Below are 22,680 nucleotides of genomic sequence, written 5' to 3'. Positions count from 1 at the left end.
TTCAAAGACATCACGGATTTTATACATATCAATAATCTATTGTAAAAACAAACAAACCATATACATATACATATACATATACATATACATATAGATATATTTGTATTTTTGTATTTGATAGATAGGGCAAATACAAGCAAACCATATATATATATATATATATATATATATATATATATATATATATATATATATATATATATATATATATATATATATATATATATATATATATATATATATATATATAGTTTCTCATCATTAATGTATATAGTTTCTCATCATTAATGTACAATACATAAAGATATATATGTATATAGCTATATATGGTTTGCTTGTATTTGCCCTATCTATCAAATACAAATTATAGTAACGGCAATTTATAAATTCTTTATGTATTGTACATTAATGATGAGAAACTACAACTATTGTACTGCAGTCTTGGCGTATACTGTAATCAGGTTACCGTGTGGACAGTTAGGTTCCAGCAGGTGGCGCTTAAACGGTCGTGAACACTGGTAAATGAAGATGATTTCCCTTTTTTTTTTTTTTTTTCAATTTAATTAATTTGTTTGTTACCTTAATGTGCATTTTTAGAAATCCAAAATAATACTATAATGCATTGCTAAAATTATCATACATACCAAGCACATAATGATTTGGGGCACTCGACTTAGTTTGAAACGAAACTAAACAAGGAGCATAACAAACAAAACGTAATAAAAAAAAATCTGTCTTTTAATGTGTACTTTCTGTATACAGTTTTATCAAATGTAAGTTTCGTTGAATTGTCGACTGGTTGGGATTCCCGTTGACGTAAAAGGTTTTTTCCCAGCCCAGTTTCAGCCGCTAGTCGGACACAATTGTCACAGTCGACCAGTCGACACGTCTACAAAAAGCTCTTCCGAGAAAAGGTAGCGTGGAAAACGTCGGAACGAAAATCGAGCCGATATGAATGACGCCATTTGTACGTTTAACGCTATTTAACTGGTGCCGTCAACGCTTCAATTTATTTAGTTTAATTATATGGAGCGTCGCCATGATTTGCTTTAACGCGCATGCGCACACAATCGGACCGTAAGCGATGGCGAAATTCCTGCTTTTTATGCAAGGAGGACCAGCCTGGGAAGCAAAGTTTTCTCGGTAGAATTGATTACTTAGGTGAGCCTTGACCCTATAAGACCATCTTTCAGCTCCACTCGGAAGCCTTTTGAGACGAAAGAGAAAGAAGTAGGTTAAAAGAACCTTCGACTCGCTAACTATTAGCAACGTAGCATCAGGCGGCTAACGTTAGGATGTCCCCCCCCCCCCTTCTTTTTTGGCTTATTTTTGTTTTGTCATGGCTAGCTCACGCTTGAAGAGCTGTTTTTGTTATTGTCTTTCTTCCAGGGGGTGTGGGGGTTTGTACATAGGCGGAAGCTGCTCCTCTTCGCAGCCCGCTGACGTGGACGGCTGAAAGAGAGGGGGGGAAAAGGCGACAAATTTGAGTGCGGTGCATCGCTCGTCGTCGTCCAACAACCGTCTAATTGAGTAAGTAACATTAACTGCTCGCTTTTGACATAAGACTCTTCCCGCATTTGATATGAGTCATCGTTTAAAGCACCATTAGGAATTAAATGACACGTTGAAAATGTTTGCACCTGCTTATGGATTCCGCAGCCTGCTAATAATAATGTGACACCTGTAGCTAGAATAATCACAGGTCTTGGCAAAACAAGTACTAATGTTGAAGCACTACATCTGATAATTGCTTGGATGAAATGAAGAAGGGGTGAGAAACCGAAACTGTTTGAAATAAAAAAGTGCGCATTCACCATGACAACATCATTCTGCTACACAGGTGTGATGTAAACATTACTGTTCGAATGTACTACGCTGTAAATCAGTAAGAAATCAAACAATCTGAAGCGCAGATTATATAATGCAACCAAATCTCTGGCTTTACCACTTGAACAGATCCAACTTTTCATTTTGCATGAAACTTGATATGTAAACAAGGGGACTGCACTTCTCAAACATGGAGTTTATCTACTTCGGTAAACAAATACAATGTACTTATAGCCTACTTAAAAAAAAATTAAATACAACTTGGCGATCTCCAGCCAGTTACATCACACATGCTAAAGTATAGGGAAAGTAAGATTATATCTGCTTTTGATGTAACATTTTCCGATTTCAAAAACCAGCTGCATGCATTACAAGCAGCGGCGGCGGTAGCTGCACTTTATCGATTAAATGACGAGCATAGTCTGTCTTCTGTCCCTTTCATGAAATCAGACAACAAAACATGGCTCCATACAGATGTATTTATCTTAAAATATATGACAGTTTAGCAGGGTGATTCCATTTTTAGACCGTTTGAGCGGAGGATGTCACCACTCAGTAGCACCCTTTGAGTAAACAGAGTTTTATTTTACATATGCATCACACATCAGACTATTGTGGTTGCTAATACATGACAGGGCGTCAATTCGCACAGACATTTGTATTTCTCAGCCACATACTTGCACGCACTGACGTCGAATTGGTGTATCTAGGCCAGGGGTCGGCAACCCGCGGCTCTGGAGCCGCATGCGGCACTTTCATCCTTTTATTGAAGCTCTGCGTGGCTTGGGAAAATTAATTATCAGTGTCCGATAGAAGTGCATGTTATTTGTCTCAAAAACGTACATCATGTCTTCTTAGTAAGTCACAGTTTTTGGCCACTTTCATATGTGGTCCTATATTGGATACCTATCAGATTTTTTTTTAGCAATGCAACCGCAGTCTGAACCTCCAGGTCTCATACATCCGACATTGACGTCAGGAGCCCAAAATGCGCTCTGTGCGGGCAGAGGGCTCAGTTTTGACAGCGACTGTGCAGTTGTTTTGAGTAGCAGTACAGGTATTGACTTAATATTTGACTTTCATTTAGTCCCACTTGAAACATGAAGCATAAAGTGGACATTTATGGTGATGGTAGTACAGTAATTCAGCCACGGCTCGATCGGCTCATTTTTTACGTGCGGTTATAATGACGTGACTTCATCTTTATTGATGTCTCCGTGAAATGAGATAAAAAAAGCCTCGCCTCATCATTTCCCCCAAATACGGTATTTCTACCTCTGACCGAATCGCTTCACTGCACCACATTTACTTCCGTAAATGCACTGCCGTAAGACGGACTTTTACGTAGTTTTACTTTAAAAGGTTGCTCCACGGCTCATTGGAGAAATCCAAAATCATTTGCACACTTCGCAAAGCCGAATTTAAAAACTGTACTTCTTTGGTGTATCGTTCAACTGTTGTATTTTACAGGAAAATAATCGTATTCAAGGAACAAAGAAAGCTATTAGAACCGTCTTTGAATATACTTTTATTTTTTTCCCACATTAATTCCAAGATTTTGCTCAGGTAAATATCGGCTTCAAGCTTCGTAAAAAATTGTAATTGAATACGATTAATCGTGATCAATTATGGAAAAGTTTGCGATTAATTTGTTAAAATATTTTAATCGCTTGACAGCGTAAATATATATATTTTTTTCCTTGTCAAAAAGTGTTTGCGGCTCTTAGTGTTTTCTTTTTCGTGGAAACCGGGTCGAAATGGCTCTTTGAGTGTATAAGGTTGCCGACCCCTGATCTAGGCCTTTAGACGTCCCAAAACTTGAAGAGCAATTCTGTTCCACCATGAGCCATATGGATTACGAGGAAAACTTTGCAACCGCCCAAGCACGCTAAACAAAAGTTAAGTAAACACAAACGTTCAGAAAACGCACACGCGCGCTGTAGTGAATGTTCGATATTCGCTTAACATTCTGTTTACACACGTGTAGTCCGCATCATAACTATATTTGCGACGTGCAGGACAATTTCAGAAAGTCTTGTATGGTTTTCAGTTCACGATTTTCGATTAGATTAATTTTTTTTTCAATCACTACCATGCTTCTCTCTGTGCACTAGTGTGATGCTGCAGCCATCCACAAACACAATACGCAATGATGTTTGGTGCAAGCGTGTCATGTAGGGATGCCACAAACTATTATTTTACTTATTTTTACTACCAACAGTAGTCGCAATTAGTCAATTAATTGGATCATATGTCAATCGCGGAATAATCGCACCAGGCTCTTATATGATCATCAGTATCTTACAGTTCTTTAAGGTATGTATGTACAAAAGAAAAATAAAGACAATTAAGATTAAAGTACTTACAACTTGTATTAAACTTTGCAGCTTGTGCCAGCATTCCTGACACATTTCTAAATGGAGTAATTGAAATTGAAGGTGATAATGTGGCCTGAATTTTTTTAGCTGTAAATGTTTAGTGCATTTTAAAATTGAACCAAAAATTATTCACAATGGTGAGTTTCACTATCTATAAATACAAAAAAGAAATACTTGTAAACATATTTCACTTTTCTTGGGCACCAAGCCTGTTTTTAATGTATAGGAGAGTGAAATCATGACTAAACTTTGGGAAAAGCACAGTGCTAAATAAAACTAAACACTTCACACTTTTTAATTTTGTTTTTAATGAACCTTAATCCAAAACGTTTTCTTTTGCTTCTTTAATATGCATAAGTTGATCTCCACATTCAAAATGTATATGAAAACATGAATAATTAGGAGGAACATCATTTTTTAGCACTCTAAATGTTTATATTCTAATGACCTATGTTAGCTACGTGTTTTATTGTTAGGTGTTGCCATTAAGGATTTGTGGAAAATAGCTCAGCCATCCTTCCATCCATCCATTATCCATTCCGCTTATCCTCAGAAGGGTCACAGGCGTGCTGGAGCCTATCCCAGCGGTCTTCGGGCAGTAGGTGGGGTACACCCTAAACTGGTTGCCAGCCAATCGTAGGGCACACAGGGACAAACAAATATTTGCACTCACAATCACACCGAGGGGCAATTTAGAGTGTCCAATCAACTTACCGTCCATGTTTTTGGAATGTGGGAGGAAACCAGAGTACCCGGAGAAAAACCACGCAGGCACGGGGCGAACATGCAAACTCCACACAGGGAGGCCGGGGCCGGATTGTAACCTACGACCTCTGCACTGTGAGGCGGACGTGCTAACCTGTTAACGCAACAATCGGTACGTGCTCTCAGTGAAGCACTCACGGTCAGCAAGCGAGGCTCTCTAGCTGTTTGATGTCAACCGCGGGTATACAACAACTGTGTTTGGGTTTTTAATAAACGTCACTTTGCTGAGTAATCCCTCCACAATCACTATTAGACGCTACAATATGTAAGCGCACCACTAGGGGTGGGCGATATGGGCAAAAAAAAACAAAAATCTATTTTTCAAAAAACTCTAACGATAATTTGACGATATTCTACAAAAAATATTTTAAATGGACGGCGTTTGTGAAGAACTTCTTTTTTAAATTGCTAAATACAGCTTCTGCAGAACATCATGCTATTCTACGACAATATTTAACAATGAAGAACAAAAAATTATGTGTAGACATACATTGATTTTTGGGAATATTTATGTCATTTAAATGTCTCTGCTGTTATTCCATAATAACGTGACATTTTCAGCTGCAGTAAGTACTGGTGTATGTACCACTGCCATTTACTAGAGCAATCAGAATGAGAAAAGGGTGTCAACTACAGCAATCACAATGGGAAAAAAAATTATTTGATATGTGATTTGTGTGACAGAAGTGTCACCCAGCAAGAGAAAGATGTCGTCATGACAACACCCATTCTCATACGTTGGTCACCGTATTAAGAATAAAGTTGAAAAACAAAACTGCAATTTACCGAAAAGTGCATTTTCCCACACATTCATCACTGCGATATGTCGACTTGTGACTTTATTAATGTTTGGGTGTATCCTGGCGTCACACTAATACGCCGTCGTAGTTTGTGCAACATGCCTCGGGAATACAGGCTAGTTATGAATGATGTGGACTAAAAGCGTGTAAACTGAATGTTAACCGAACATCCAGGCTGTCACGTTTGACTTGCTGGCTGAAGTACTGGGCGTGTGCGTGCGTTTATATTTGTTGGTTCAACTCGGCGACTTTTTCTGACTGTGTGTGTTTAAGCTTTTGTTTAGCGTGTTTGCGTGGTCGCCAAGTTTTGCTCGTAATGGCTCGTGGTGCAACAGAATTGCTCTTCACGCTGACCGTTTTGGCACATCTAACAATGTTATTCCCGCCGACGTCAGTCTTGTCAACTCCAAACCATTTCCAGACTACGGACGCCGTGGACTCGCGCCTCGCTATGAATCCCCGCACGACACTCTATGTTTGAAACAGCTCCGCTGCAGTGCGTACAGAGTCACGTGACCGGGTCCTGCCCGCTGATTCGGCGAATGATTATCACTACCTCCTCCTCTGCCGTCAATGCACCCTGATTTTCAGCTTTTCCTCATACTTTGCGGCCGTCGGCTGCCTCGCTTTTCGAGGCAGTATTAATACTCGATAATGTAAAATTACACATCGTGAAAGCAAGATTGACGATGATATGGATGACGATATACATCGCCCACCCCTACGCACCACAACAGGACTCTGTGTGGTGTTCCAGACGAAACCGGCGCTCGGTAGTCTAGCTTCCAGGAACGACTGTCCCAATGTGAGAAATGAAAGCCCCGATTCGATTCGATTTTGATATTCAGTTACCGATATCCGATTCGATTTTTTTATCTATTTTTTTTAATTGCTACCATGCTTGTCTCTGTGCGCTAGTGTGGTGCTGCAGCCATTCGCAAAAGCAATACGCGATGATGTTTGGCGCAAGCATGTCAAGTAGGGCTGCCATAAACTATTATTTTGCCCGTCGACTAATCACCAACGGTAGTCACAATTAGTTGACTAATCGGATCATATATAAATCGCGTATGTATGTATGTATGTATGTATGTATGTATGTATGTATGTATGTATGTATGTATGTGTGTGTATGTATATATTTATATATATGCATGTATTATATATAGATATTTATATATGTGTATGTATATATTTATATATGTGTATGTATACATATATGTATATATATATGTATTATTTTTGTTATAATTTTCACTTTGAGACTGCGCACTATGAAACTGAGTGTGACTCAGTGTGACCTATTTCTGCCAGCTGCATTCCACACTCCACAGTGATGATATACTAATATTATATTAATCATATATGAATATATATGATATATTAATCACATGGTAATCCAGTGTTTGACATGTTCGGCTGGGCTTCTCTTTGTTCAATCGCTAAATCAAAGATGTAAACAAGTCAAGTAAATCTGAAGGCTTAACATTCAAGTCTCAAGCAAGGCTCTAGTCTTTTTGTCAAGTAACACAATCAATACAGTCTTAAATGCCCTATCTGGTCTTCATAAAGAGAGATGAGGATCATTTTGGCCACTTCATCAAACCTTTGTTTGTGTGTAACATCTCCAGATGATGTACTCCATTTAGTAACGTCTCAATCATCATCATGTTGTCAATCAAAGTTCGAACAACTTCAGCTTGTTTGACATCGGTCTGTCTGCAGAATATCTGACAACACCCATCATTTCCTTTTTGCAAATTGTTGCATTTTAAAAATAAGGCATTTGAAAGGGTCTTGTCTGGATGTGGCCTCATATTGCTTCCACCATGGCCTGAAGAAGACTTGACCACTTCATGCTGTGACTGCAAGTGCTCTCATTGCAGCTGGGAAAATTTGTTTCGATTAATTTGTTTTATCAATTCATTTTAAAACCTTGCTTAAACCACGTATATACTCTTTTGAACTTATTTCATTTTTAAATCATATGTATTCCACCTTCTGTTTTTAACTGAATTATACCCCATTTTAAAACCATTGCTACTTTGTTTTCTCCGTTTCTAACCCACCGTTTTGAACCATATTTATCATCAATTATCAAAATGAATTATCAGAATATCATCGCCTGACTAATGAATATCATTAGCGTCACAGTGTAATAACCTTCAAGCAATGAATATTTGATTGTAGGCAGACAATCTAATAAAACTCAGGCATGTATTCTTCATCCTCTGCGAAGAATGACTAACATTACTGTGGGTTATTGAGTGGAGTGATTATCTTTGTCTGTATTTTACGGCATGCCCCCTGGAGGCCAAGTCACGCACACCAAAATGAGCAGAATTGAATTCACACGCAAACTGTTTCCATTTGGGGTGGGGAGGGGTTGGTGGGGAGGCGTTGCCACTCGTTTCCCTGGGGAAAGATGGTTTGAGACAGTGTTTTACATTTGGAGCATCAACAACAGAACAAAAAACTTGTATCTCAAGGCTCCACTGTAGTGAAGTATGATAGCAAAACAACATGCATACAGTACTGCTACATAGCTTAGTACTGGTTGGCTGGATCTGGCTTTGTAACCGTAAATGTAATTTTGCGACATTGCGAGGCTGTTTAATTGGTATACAACTTTCAAATGGCAGCAATGTCAAAGCATGTCAGGACGTTGAAGTCGTGAATCCGGGGACAGTGTCAGGTCTTGTATTGATTTTTGGACCGTTGTGTAACATCGGCGAGTCCTTGGGCCAGCTGATTGCAGGCGTCGTGGCCAAAGAGGCGCTCTGCGGGCCGAGCACCCGCCCACCCCCCGCACCTCAGTTCATTGACCGTTGCATTGTAAACGCAGCCGTGTTGTCTCAGTTTAAGAAGGGGAGGGGCCAAAGCTTACAGATAAGCCAGATCACTGTGAGTTTTAGGAGCGCGGGCATACTGCACTGTAATTAGGTTCGAGGACATAAGATACGTCTCTCTCTGGCGTTTTTTGAAAAGTTTCACATCATCTGTCCCCTACTGAAAGCCATCTTATTTTTGGGGGGGATGGATCATATTTAATTACCCATGATTCAATGACTTCACCTTACTAGCCTTGAGCTGGTGTGTAATCCCTCTCAGTTGAGCATTGTGTGCATTTCCTTTGGTACTTTTTATTAGGGTGATTTATCTGCTCCTTTCAATGGCGGTTGAAATGAGCCATTGAGAAACACACTACACATGTGTAAAATCCCTTGAAACCGATTATTGAAATGATACTATGGCAAAAACCTAAAATATCATTAAAAGCAGTGGACTCAGATAGCATAATATGGAACATAAAATTCTTTAGAATAGTAACCCTAATAATAGGCATTGGAGAATATTATGTAAAATGTTATGTACATTTCCTTTTGATTAAAATGAAATGAAAAATGGACACACCGCCACCCTGGAACAAAAACAATACTGAAATGATGTGGTATCTAGCATTTGTGACTATAAGGTACCGCGGTACTCTTTTAGTACCGCTACATCATACAACCTTATGTGTCAATCAAGTGACATATATGCAGCAGTAAGTTAACTCAAAGTAAAAACTGCACCTTTGTTGCAGGAGACCCCTCTAGTGGTGTGAATGAGGGAGTCATGGCAGACCACACCCCGCCTCTGGAGTCCGGCCAGCTTCTCAGCCCTGAACTCCCCATCCTGGCGTCACCGCCGCCTCCAGCCATGGTCAATGGAGAGGGCCCCCAGCAGGTACTCTCACGCACAGTTTACTCCGTTGCCTTCTTGTTGCGATGCAATGAGAGTCCCCCATTTTGCCTGTTTCCATCCCTTTGGTGAGCTGAGTTATTGGAATGGGTGTAGCATATACCATAGGTTCTCAAATGGGGGTAGGCGTACCCCTTGGGCGTACGTGAAGGCACTCCGGGGGTACTTGGGATTTTAAACTATCTCTATAATGTAGCATCCATGCAAGAAAAAACTTGATCACACCTTTGGCAAGGTGATATATACACACACATGAACAGGGAGTTATAATCTGCCTCATGCGCCTTATATCTATATGTCTGTGTATATATGTATGTATATGTCTATATGTATATGTATGTATATGTCTATATATATGTGTGTATATGTCTATATATATGTGTGTATATGTCTATATGTATGTGTGTATATGTCTATATATATGTGTGTATATGTCTATATATTTGTGTGTATGTGTCTATATATATGTGTATGTATGTACATGTGTATGTATATATGTGTATGTATGTACATGTGTATGTATATATGTGTATGTATGTACATGTGTATGTATATATGTGTATGTATGTACATGTGTATGTATATATGTGTATGTATGTACATGTGTATGTATATATGTGTATGTATGTACATGTGTATGTATATATATATATATGTGTATGTATGTACATGTGTATGTATATATATATATATGTGTATGTATGTACATGTGTATGTATATATATATATGTGTATGTATGTACATGTGTATGTATATATATATATATGTGTATGTATGTACATGTGTATGTATATATATATATATATGTGTATGTATGTACATGTGTATGTATATATATATATGTGTATGTATGTACATGTGTATGTATATATATATATGTGTATGTATGTACATGTGTATGTATATATATATGTGTATGTATGTACATGTGTATGTATATATATATATATATATATGTGTATGTATGTACATGTGTATGTATATATATATATATATATGTGTATGTATGTACATGTGTATGTATATATATATATATATGTGTATGTATGTACATGTGTATGTATATATATATATATATATATATATATATGTGTATGTATGTACATGTGTATGTATATATATATATATATATATATATATATATATATGTGTATGTATGTACATGTGTATGTATATATATATATATATATGTGTATGTATGTACATGTGTATGTATATATATATATATATGTGTATGTATGTACATGTGTATGTATGTATGTATGTACATGTGTATATATGTATGTGTATATATGTATATATGTATATGTATATATGTATATGTATATGTGTATATGTATATGTATATGTATATATGTATATGTATATGTGTATATGTATATGTATATGTATATATATATGTATATGTATGTATATGTATATATATGTATATGTATATATGTGTATATGTATGTATATGTGTGTGTATATGTATATATGTATATATGTGTAGATGTGTATATATATATATATTTATAGGTGTTTTGCACTTATGACTACGAATGCTGGAAAATGAATTTTAACTGGTCTCGTCCTTTAACCAAGCAAAATTGTGTATTTTATTAATTTTATTAGTATTTTTTGGACAATTTTCAGTGTACCAAAATATTCAATAGCTGCAGCTCGAGTCTCTGCAATAAGTCAGTTTCACACTTTCTGCATAAGTCGTCATGTTCCATCATTTTTCCAGTCTGTCAATGTTGCAGGGTGTCTGCATGTAAGAAGCCTGTTTGAGGTACTGCGGTGGTTGACGTGTTCTGTCATGAGGAAATGCGTCAATTTGCAGAATGTTGAACGCACAAAGTGTGCTTTATTCTAAAATGGTTCTGCAGTGTGGGTCGTAATAGGGTATATATTAGGCTAGAAATTGTTACGATTAGATGCATCTTTGTGACAAGTCTTTTGAAGAAGTATCATATCATACACAGTACTCACTAATCAGATGAGAGTTACTCAATTTGTCATCTTGTGAAACCTGGTGCGCATGGCAAATTGTTTTAGATGCTAAAAACTTGCATATTACTCACCTCAACAGGATTTGATGACAAATTTCTTGAGAAGCAGATGTATGTTTGTTAGCCTTCCCTGAGAGAGTTTTGTGTAGTGTAGCAATTTTTTATGTCACTTTAAGTGAGAGAGAGCGGCCGTGACGTGAGGGCTGTAATTTTTGACTGCTTTGATTTCTGTGACTTCCCAAATAGTGCCAATCGCACAATCTCTGCGTTCTTTTTCCATCCTCTCTTCCATCTTGTGCAATTTGTTCAGATAAGGCTTGCTAATATTAGCCACGGTCCCCTTCCATCAGTCCTGCCTTTTCCCACTGTGGAAAAAAAAAAAAAAAAAAAAAAAAGAGAGAACACATCATGCCGAGCTGCGCGTGTGATTTCACGGCATTTGTTTCCCTTGTTGTCTGCGCAAAATAAGAGGTCGCCCGATTAGCTGCGCACGTCACGCATCTGTGTGCTTAGCGTTTTATGTCAGCCAGCCAGAGGAATAAAAACACGGCTCTACCTTCCCCCTTGACGTCATTGCCGCACCTCCTGTTCGGGCCAATTTGAGCCGCTGCATGTGCATGACTGCTGAAGGGCACTGAAACGTGTTCCCATACGGCGTAACATGTATCTGATAACATGGCTCTGTTTGTCTTAACGTACAATCACCTCCCTTAGAAGCGTCAATATTAAAATCAATGATTTACAATGGGACAAACAAAACACCTTGTTCTAGGGGTGGGCGATATGGGCAAAAAACTCTAACGCTAATTTGACGATATTCTACAAAAAATATTTTAAATCTGCACTTGCTTCACAGACCAATTGTGGATAGGCAGCGTTTGTGAACAACATCTCTTTTAAATGGCTAAATACAGCTTCTGCAAAACATAATGATATTCTACGACAATATTTAACAATAAAAAACAAAAAATTATGGATAGACTTACATAGATTTTTGGGAATATGTCTGTGCTGTTATTCCATAATGATGTGGCATTTTGAGCTGCAGTAGGTACTGGTGTACCACTGCCAACTACTACAGCAATCAGAATGAGAAAAAAAAAAGTATTTTATGTGGCGTGTGACGAAGTGTCACCCAGCGAGAGGAAAAAAAAGACGTCGTCATGACAACACCCATTTCTCATACATTGGCATACGTATTCAGAATAAAGTTGAATAACAAAACTACAATTTACCGAAAAGTGCATTTTCCCACTCATTCATCGCTGTGATATGTAGACTTGTGACTTTATTCATGTTTGGGTGTATCCTGGCGTAACACTAATAAGCCGTCGTAGTTTGTGCGACATGCCTTGGGAATACAGGCTAGTTACGAAATGATGCAAACTAAAAGCGTGTAAACTGAATGTTAACCGAACATCCAGGATGTCACGTTTGACTTGCTTGCTAAAGTGCTGGGCGTATGTGTGCGTGCGTGCGTTTATATTTGTTGGTTCAACTCTGCGACTGTTTTCTGAGTGTGTGTGTGTGTGTGTGTGTTTAAGCTTTTGTTTAGCATGCTTGTACGGTCGCCAAGTTTTCCTCATAATCCATATGGCTCGTGGTGCAACAGAATTGCTCTTCACGATGACCGTTTTGGCACATCTAACAATGTTATTCGCTCCTACGTCAGTCGCGTCAACTCCAAACAATTTACAGACTACGGACAACGTGGACTCGCGCCTCGCTATAAATCCCCGCTCGACACTCCTCCATGGAATGAGGAGGAAACAGCTCCGCTATAGTGCGGATAATCACGTGACCAGGCCCTGCCCGCTGATTCGGCGAATGATTATCACTTCCTCCTCCTCTGCCGTCAAAGCACACTGATTTTTCAGCATTTCCTCCAACTATGCGGCCGTCGGCTGACTCGCATCGAGGCATTATTAATCCTCGATAATGTAAAATTACACATCGTGTAGGCAAGATTGACGATGATATCGATAACGATATATATCGCCCACCTCTACATTTTTCACATTTCCGCAGTGGCCAAGGAGAATGAATTTAATCAGTTGTAGTCATTTTTTTTTATTATATCAAACAAATAGCATAGGAATAGGGACGGAGCTCTGCGGAATATTGTCATTCCATCTTTTCAAAATCTCAGAAGAGCTGTTGACATGTGACATAGCAATTCCAATCTGGTGTTTACACGTGTCGCTACATTTTAATCACAGCAGCCATTTTAGGAACGTGTGAAATGCTTAGTTCACTGTACACATCACATATTTTATTAGGATGGAGGACAGTTATCTCTTTACCGCAGTAGTTGCAGTCGTTTTTACACCTTTATTGTAGCGTTTGTATTAAACACAAGTGCCCCCAACGCAGACATGTTCTGTTCGCTTTGTTTGGAAGCTGCCATATTTTCAAGTGGGTGAACGATGACATCACTTCGCATCTATGTCAAGACAGGGCATGCACAGACAGACCGCAGCCTGACAACCTGACATGATTCAATTTTCATGATGAAAAATGACTTTTGATCAGTTTGACCAAAAGAAAATTACACAACTGTTAAACCAAATGAAATTCCATTGGGTTTCGGCCTGTTTATTATGATTGAGAGGTTTACGTGGAGCATTTTCATTTAATTTGGGTTTATAACCTGATTCTGCAACTATCAATTATTTTAGTAATCTATTAATCTGCTAGTTGTGTCGATGAATCTGATAAAAAAAAATATTGCCATCCCATTTCTAAAAATATGTTATGTTTCTAAAAATATGTTATTTCAAAATAGCTGTGCAAAAACTGCACAAACATAAATTATTCATTTGATTTTTTTTTATCTGTGTAAGTGTTCATTGTTTTCCAAAGTAAAAGCAGATGTGTGTGAAAATCTTTAATGGAGGACTATAGAAAACTGAAAATATTTACTGTTGAGAGAATTTTGAAAGGATTTGGACAATTCTAAACACGGCAATGTCTCAAAATGATTGATCAGTTATCAATAAGTATCGATTAATTTGATAAATCGATTATTTGTTGATTAAATGATTATTCATTGCACCTCTCACTGTCTCCAAATAAAGGTACGTAAGGGAACGTCACACTTAAATTCTGACTTTTACGCGTTTACATCCTGCCGTTCTGTTAGTATCAGAGTTAAGATGTTTAGAATTGCACTTACTTCCTACTTTTGTCCTGTATGGGGTTAAAGGAGGCATCTGTTTCAGGAAGTAATTGGGGCGAGGCATTACTATTTGAGGAATTATATCTAGTTTGGTGAAACTGACCCCTTTTAGGACACCTGTCCATTACGTTGCCCCATTGGAGGCAGTTGCTTGGGAGGACTTTGATGCTGTCGTAAGCCTGGAATCTTTCTTTGACTCCCGTGTAGGGGTGGGCGATATGGGAAAAAAAAAAAAAAAAATCTCGATATTTTTTCAAAAAACTCTAACGCTAATTTGACGATATTCTACAAAAATATTTTAAATCTACACTTGCTTCACAGACCAATTGTGGATTGACGGCGTTTGTGAAGAACTTCTCTTTTAAATTGCTAAATACAGCTTCTGCAAAACATAATGATATTCTACGACAGTATTTAACAATGAAGAACAAATTATGTATAGACTTACATTGATTTTTGGGAATATTTGTCATTTAAATGTCTCTGCTGCTATTCCATAATAATGTGACAATTTCAGCTGCAGTAAGTACTGGTGTACCATTGTCAACTATTAGAGGAGTCAGAATGAGAAAAAGGTGTTTGATGTGTGAAGTGTCACCCAGCGAGAAAGGACAAAAAAGACATCATGACAGCACCCATTCTCATACATTGGCCACCGTATTCAGAACAAAGTTGAATAATAAAACTCCAATTTACAGAAAAGTGCATTTTCCCACTCATTCATCGCTGTGATATGTAGACTTGTGACTTTATTCATGTTTGGGTGTATCCTGGCGTCTCACTAATACGCCGTCGTAGTTTGTGCGACATGCCTTGGGAATACAGGCTAGTTATGAATGATGTGGACTAAAAGCGTGTAAACTGAATGTTAACCGAACATCCAGGCTGTCACGTTTGACTTGCTCGCTAAAGTACTCGGCGTGTGTGCGTTCGTGCGTTTATATTTGTTGGTTCAACTCTGCGACTGTTTTCTGAGTGTGTGTGTGTGTTTAAGCTTTTGTTTAGCGTGCCTGCACGGTCGCCAAGTTTTCTTCGTAATCCATATGGCTCGTGGTGCAACAGAATTGCTCTTCACGCTGACCGTTTTGGCACATCTAACAATGTTATTCCCATCGACGTCAGTCTTGTCAACCCCAAACCATTTACAGACTACGAATGATGTGGACTTGCGCCTCGCTATGAATTCCCGTCGACACTCCTCCATGTTTGAAACAGCTCGGCTGCAGTGCAGACAGAGTCACGTGACGGGGTCCATTATTTAAATATGAATCATTTTACATCACGGTGACTATGTAATTCTTTATAAGTACAAGAAAAATTGCACTTATATTTGATTTTTCAAACAGCAAGGTATCGGTACAATATCGGCATGGGCCGATACTGCACGCCCAGGTAGCGGAATCGATATCTGGGCCAAAAAGTGGGATCGGAACAACACTAGTTTCCACCTAAGGTCTTAGGTGTCGACATATCATGGCGACTGAACTAGCGCGGTTTGGTTCTGACTAAGCAGTGCAGGGCTGCCGTGATAGTGAAAATCAGTGACGGCTGAACAATCCACCCCCAACTCCTCAATCATCCCCCCCCCACCCTCACTGACCTTTTACTTTGACAAGCTGCAAGGACACTTTCTCCTCTTTTCTCCCGCATCCCGTCTGGGCTGCCGGGTATTCGCGCTTGACTGGAACAGTTATTGTGAGTCAGAGACGAAGCCACAGTCATGAGGTCATTACCTGAGATGATTAGAGATCACTTTGTTTACAGCGTGATTCACCGCTTCCGTCCATTAACTGTACCCCCACCCCCCGAAAGGTCCTCCTTCAGTTGCAAGTTAAAGTGGCAGCAGATGAATCTGTCTGTAAATGTTTAAACCTAGCTAATGGCTCGTGGACTTAGTTGCTCTGATTTAGTTTATGGTGCACAGTTGACTATCTTTCAACCATTGTGCTCACAGCTTCTTCTCATAAGACCCAAGGCTCAAAATAAGCGGATTCATAGCGCAATTTGCATGTCAAATTTAGCATTTTGCGCCTTCTAAAATCACATTGAAAAGCAAAGAAAATCACAGATTTAAAAAAAAAAAAAAAAAAAACTTTTTTCGTTTCCAAAAAGCCTTGCATTTGCTTGCGTTGCATATGCTTTGAAGTAGGAGGAAGTAGTTGAGGTTTTTTTGTTTTTGTTTGTTTTTTTAATTTAAGAAAAATCATTTTTAATAAATGACATTCTGAAAGTCTCAATTCTGACCTTGGTCACTTACGTATGTGGTCCTAGATCGATTAATAATAATTATTCCTTGATTTCAAAACATAGTATTTATTGAACTACTAAAACTTAACCTCTCAAAACAACCATCATACTCTCATTCCTATTCTTCCTTGCACATTGAACACTTAAAGCGATGGTTGTTTGGCTGGGATAGCCATGTTTTCACTAACAAGTTCATTTTAGATATTTTTTTATCAGGAAATTGAAAAGAGTTGTCATTTTCTATTTTATCAATTCATTTTGGAGAAATTAGGAAATAAATGAGAACTTGAAAACCGCCTTCTTTTAATGAGGAAAATAGCCGCGCGCCCCGCCGTTTTATCCATGTTCGGTCGGAGTCACTGGAGGGACTAGTTACAACGCCGCTTTACTCTCGTGGCTGCAAGCGGTGGCTGGGCTTTTGGCATACCGTATTTCCGGGCTATAAGCCGCACCGTCATGTAAGCCGTACCCACTCTATGTTGAAAACGTTTATATTTGCTGCATTTACAGAACGATTATGAACTGTAAATGTACCTGAGCAGATTCTTTCCTAACAACGCATTTTAACACTGCAGCAACGTTGCTGAATAAAACAGAAGAGAACCAAGAGAAAATAAACAGTACTTATCTTCATTTCACTGCTGACTGCCGCTCCAGTTTGTCAGCTAATGTCCACCAGACTCCACCACCTATTGTTCTACTACATTCTACATATGCACCTGTCTTGTTTTATGTTAATAAAGTCAGCCAATCTAACACACGACGTGCTACATCAACAATAGCATTTCACATCGAAACAACAGAACAGACGCAACATCAGCCAATCGCATTCATGTACACTTCAGGCACCTCTAGGAAAACATAAAATCAAAGCATTACAGCACCTAATGCAATAACCTAGTCTATGGCGCCCTCGCCTGTTGAACTCCTTCACCTGCAGTCACATCCAGTTAATGGGAAATGTATTGTATTGAATTGTACTGTCATTCCGGTTAGAGCGCCCCGAGCGGTGGAAGAAAAATCCACAGAATAGCCGCATCGGACTCTAAACCGCATGGCTCAAAATCTAGGAAAAAAGTCGCGGCTTATAGTCTCGAAAATACGGTAATTTTTGGGGGCAATTTAGGGGGTTACAGAAAAATCAAAGTATGAAAACAGGTGCTCCCCCCCACAAATAGCTGAGTACAGATACCTCAGGGGAAAAAAAAACTTGACTAGGTGAAATCATTAAAAGTGAACCGCAAATACGCATTACTTTACTTGTAGCCCAGTGTGAATAACATGCTCATTTTGTCTAATGATGCTGCATTAAACCAGTGATTTCTCCTTGGCTACACAGACTGACGCAGTTTGACGTCCTCACGCTCATTGGTGGGAGCAACCTCTCCGTGGTTTGTTAATAATATCTTTAGTCTAGGGTTTTATGACACCTGGGAAAGATTCCTCCTTTCCTGTTACGTTATTCATGACACGTAAGACTGTCACTGGTTTGTTCCAAGACTGGCAGGAATGTTATTTATTTATTTATTTTCCTCCTGAATCCCCCCCCCACCACCACTCCACCCCACCCGTGGCATTTTGCTGGCTTCCTGTCCTCCAGCTGCTGTTGTCGCACCCGGTGCACGGTAAACAAAGAGGAACAAATGATGAGAAACCTGAACTCTGAGTCAGAGGTGGCAGAAACACGTCAGCACCCAGAGTCATGAAATTATGCACGGCGGTTGGAAATCGCATGCGTGTCACTCTCGCCCGACCCACTGTAAGCGTGTTGCAGGAGATATGTTAACAGTGGTGGAAGGTATCCAAGTACTTTATTACTCAAGTCGATTTTTCAGATTTTTCAGTAAATTCTTTTTGCTTCTAAATCTGAATACAAATATCTGTTCTCTCAACTCCTTACTTTGTCAAAATGGGTTTATTGTTTTTTTCCAACCTCTGTGGGGCATGACATGGTGTAAAACAAAAAAGGCAAAAAAGCAGGGACAGCACTGAGCGACATGAAGGGAACGTGAACCAGTGAGCATCAGCGACAATAACATAACAGTTGCGGAGAACCAAGACATTTGACATCCATGGCCATATTTAAGAGACTCACTGGATGTTGTCATTTACAACAATAATTAGGTGAATCTTTTTCATCAGCTGATTTAGCATTTTTGTGTTTGTCAGTTTACAACGTTAGCTAATAGGGGTGTGTATCTCGCCACAAAACGTGGGATGTAAAACGATTCAAATATGGTTTGATTTAAAATAGTAACAATTCTGTTCGATTCAGTAAGATTTAGATTCAATATGTTACGGCTCAGTTCGAGACGGTATGATGCAATGACTTTTTTGTTGTCATGTTACATACATTTGAATGAACTTGTCAGTACTGAAAATGTGCCAAGATACACTACTCAGAAAAAGTTAGGGATATTGGGCTTTCAGGCAAAAATTTTTGAAAATGTAAAAAGTTCACACTACAGTGATATATCATGAAAGTAGGACTTTTAAGTGAAAGGATGCACTGGTGATTTCCTCATCAGTTTCACTGAAACTGAAGTTGGTACGTGGGTATACCACAACAACAACAAATTTCAATGTCTCAATATCTCATCATGTGCCCTTGAGCATTGTTTTCAGCTTGACAACAACGTCTCATGCTGTACACAAGTCGATTTATTGTCTGCTGAGACATGGCATCCCACTGCTGATGACACTCTAATCTCAGTGGCCACTTCCGTCCTGTTTGAAGCATCACAATGGCAAGGTACTGTTGAGCCATTGTTAGGTGTCGTCTTGGTCTCATGATGTCCAAATGTGAACAGCATGATGAGGATGACTGTTTAAACACCAGTTCTAATTGAACCAGGACATTTATTGGTCGATTCAAGGATCAAACACCTGTTGTGAATTTTGCTGTGAAGCTCCTTGTTAGAAAACAGAAACATTTAACAGTTGGACCTGTACATTCAGAAGCTTAGAGAAGGTCACAAAGGTTTGAATGCATTTTAGGATCGTCCTGAAATTTCACCAAAAAGCCAAATATAACTTTTTGTGAGTAGTGTATATCTCTCAGAGGAGGCGATACATAACTCGATATATTTCAGTTGGACAATTTGATTGAATGCACTCACATCTTTTTAAATAAATTTAAAAATATATATATTTTCCGGTCGAAACCGTTTTTTGTTTCACATCTACAGACTAAGCTACACACTGCTTTGATGACATAAAAGCCTGAGCCAACATGAGCTAGCTCTTGGTTTAAGAAATATTATTTTTAGCATTGTGACAAGTTATAAAAATAGATATTGTGTTAATTCACACTAAAAATACTTTTTTACTTTTGTAGTTAACCCGTTAAGGCCTGAAGCACCTGGTGATACTTCCCTCTAAAACCTAAGGGCGACTTTAGAATCACGCTCTAAAACTGAAGTTTTCCTGGGAATTCAAGCCCAACAAAATAATTATAGGAGCCCCTGTCGCCGATAGAAACAGAATTTGAGAGCTTAGACCTGTGGCTTTCACACAGGCCTGAGGTGTTATTATTTACTGTTTCGATCAAAATTGTAAAAAAAAAAAAAAAAGTGTCAGAGCCAGGGAAGCACTATTTTTAACACAAAAAAAGAGAGTGGTAATCACTATCCTCTATTCTGTTTCAAAACCGTAAATATTGTCATTGTCTCCAAACATATGTCTTAACCATATATCACGACCGACTGGTTCCACTGGTTCAAAGTCCACAAGCGCGCCGTCTATACGACTACCAGCACTTATTTAAGAGCTCCCGTGATCGCCTGCGTCTGCCATTACTACTTGAAAAAATTCCGGGACATTCTACGAGGGCTCACGAAAACATGTAAAAATCACAACAAGAATGTTTGTGATCGGGTTATTCATGCCGTTGCAGAGTTCCGGCCGGTGTTAGAGCGTGTGCTAAATTGCTAATCTAGCCCTCGCTTTATTTTTGTCTAGATAAGTTTTGATTATAATACAACATTTCTGTTCATAACTGCTGGATCTCCACCATTACGCGGTTCTAGTCAGGCTTCAGTCTGGAAAAAATTGGCCCAAAAACAACCACCTCTAATGCTTGTTTGAGAAGCACAGCAAAATTTGGTGCACCCTTGACTATAAAACTCGGATAGATGTTCCGAGTTTTCCGAGTTCCGAGTTACTGCTCCGGAACATCAACAAGGGTGAGTTGTTTTTACTTAATTTAGTTTCACTTTAAAGTGGTATCTGACTGAGCGGTGCTTGCTTTTGAATGCTTTTGGTTTTCACGCGTCAGGATTAGTAAAGATGTTCGCAGACAGTTTTTAGTTGTTCCACTTTTTCATATCTACAAGAAATTTTGAACCTACTATTTGCTACGTTCTCAAGCATTCACTGCTCAGTGAGATACCAATTTTTGCAAGCAAGTGTGTCCTCGAGTTTCACACTCTGCATTTTAGGGGTCCTTGAATGTAGGCCCCTCTCCCAAAAAACACCTCACTCCGTGCACCCCTGTAAAGAAAAATGATCACTCAATACCCGTTTCACTGAGGGACATTAAATTGTGTGGACATGGAAATTGAACAGGAAGTTGTCCATTTTGACTTGAAGCAGCCATTTTAGGGCGAATTATATTCATATTTTGACAGACTCCTATTAGGGAATTCCCTCGAATGAGCCTCAATCAGAAGCAATCACTTTACAAGACAGATGGGCTCCGTTAAATTGCAAAGGTTTTTCTGAAAGAAGAGAATGGCGTCAAAGTTTGATGCTCATTTCAAGGCTTCGTCTTGAAAAACGCTTTAACTGCTATTTAAAACAGCAAGTCAACCACAGCCTCATGGAATTCATTGATGGTTCATCGTGTTTGGCATTTGGAGCTTCCACACTGTATTGTTTCGACTAGTCATCATTCATTTGCTTTAATGCACACTTTCCTCTGCTCGCTGCTCCCGTAACACCCAAAAATGAGAGCAGGAAGCGAGCGCTGATCAGTGCTCAGCCATCTGTGTGAGGAGTAAAGTAACCTCTGCAGTTTCTGTCTTGGTCTCTCTCTGTCTCTTGCGCTACGATTTCAGAGTCTGTCAAATTCATACAACAGTACTCACTTCTTAAATGGCTCCGTAATTATTGTGCGGACACACTCAAATGTTTCCTTGCCGAAAACACCAAAACTTGATATTTCAAGTCTCCAAAAAGGGGGGGAAAAACTGCCACAAAAGAGGACGCTAGCTGATCCACTTTCTCTTCTTTAGCTTGTGGTGGCAGAACGGGTTTGAAACAGGTGGAACACAACATTTAATTTGTGTCTTAAGTTTAACCCTATATTAATGATATTAATGCACAGACGCTACCAAAATTAATTGCGTTTACTTCTCTCCACTTAGTCACGCACGTACGCTGCGAACTTGGCACGGGCTACTCCTGGCTGTCGCTTTAAGGAATGATGTGTTGAGGTCGAATGAGGGCAGATGTTATAGCAGCAGTTGCTACACAGGAGCTCGCTTTATTGTGACGCTTTACACATGCTGGCTCATTGAACTGCCACTGCCTCTACATCCAAAGTTAATCAACGTGCTCTGTGACTGTGGTTGACTTCTAAGTCCTCCTAATTCTGAAACAATGGCCTAACCTAAGAAACTTTGGGACAAGTTACTGTGAGAAAATTGAAGTCAGATCCAGTCCTCTCGAGAGGTCAAGCAAGTCAAGTCATTTGTTGGGTTAGGCAAGTCATAAGTCGCGTTTCGCAATCTTGCTCAGTCCATAC

General features: G+C 39.0%; 1 protein-coding gene across 4 annotated transcripts in view; it reads left to right on the top strand.

The window, feature by feature from the left end:
- The first annotated feature begins 839 nt into the window (after nucleotides 1-839).
- Nucleotides 840-22,680, top strand: part of fndc3a (fibronectin type III domain containing 3A) — a 71,050-nt gene continuing 49,209 nt past the window's right edge. Inside the window, exons 1-3 of one of the 4 annotated variants that reach the window (XM_086035154.1) lie at nucleotides 840-914; nucleotides 1,390-1,530; nucleotides 9,357-9,499. In XM_086035154.1, the coding sequence (XP_085891280.1) occupies nucleotides 9,389-9,499 (111 nt within the window). In that variant the 5' untranslated portion in view covers nucleotides 840-914; nucleotides 1,390-1,530; nucleotides 9,357-9,388. Of the gene's footprint in view, nucleotides 915-1,043; nucleotides 1,231-1,389; nucleotides 1,531-9,356; nucleotides 9,500-22,680 lie in introns of those variants that run through there. The other 3 variants (XM_086035153.1, XM_086035155.1, XM_086035152.1) reach the window with 3 other exon arrangements.

Source organism: Filicampus tigris, chromosome 7 (assembly GCF_054856515.1).
Source record: "Filicampus tigris isolate MCC_2025a chromosome 7, RoL_Ftig_1.0, whole genome shotgun sequence".
In the NCBI taxonomy this organism is placed as follows: domain Eukaryota; kingdom Metazoa; phylum Chordata; class Actinopteri; order Syngnathiformes; family Syngnathidae; genus Filicampus; species Filicampus tigris.
This window is presented reverse-complemented; position numbering and strand designations above follow the sequence as displayed.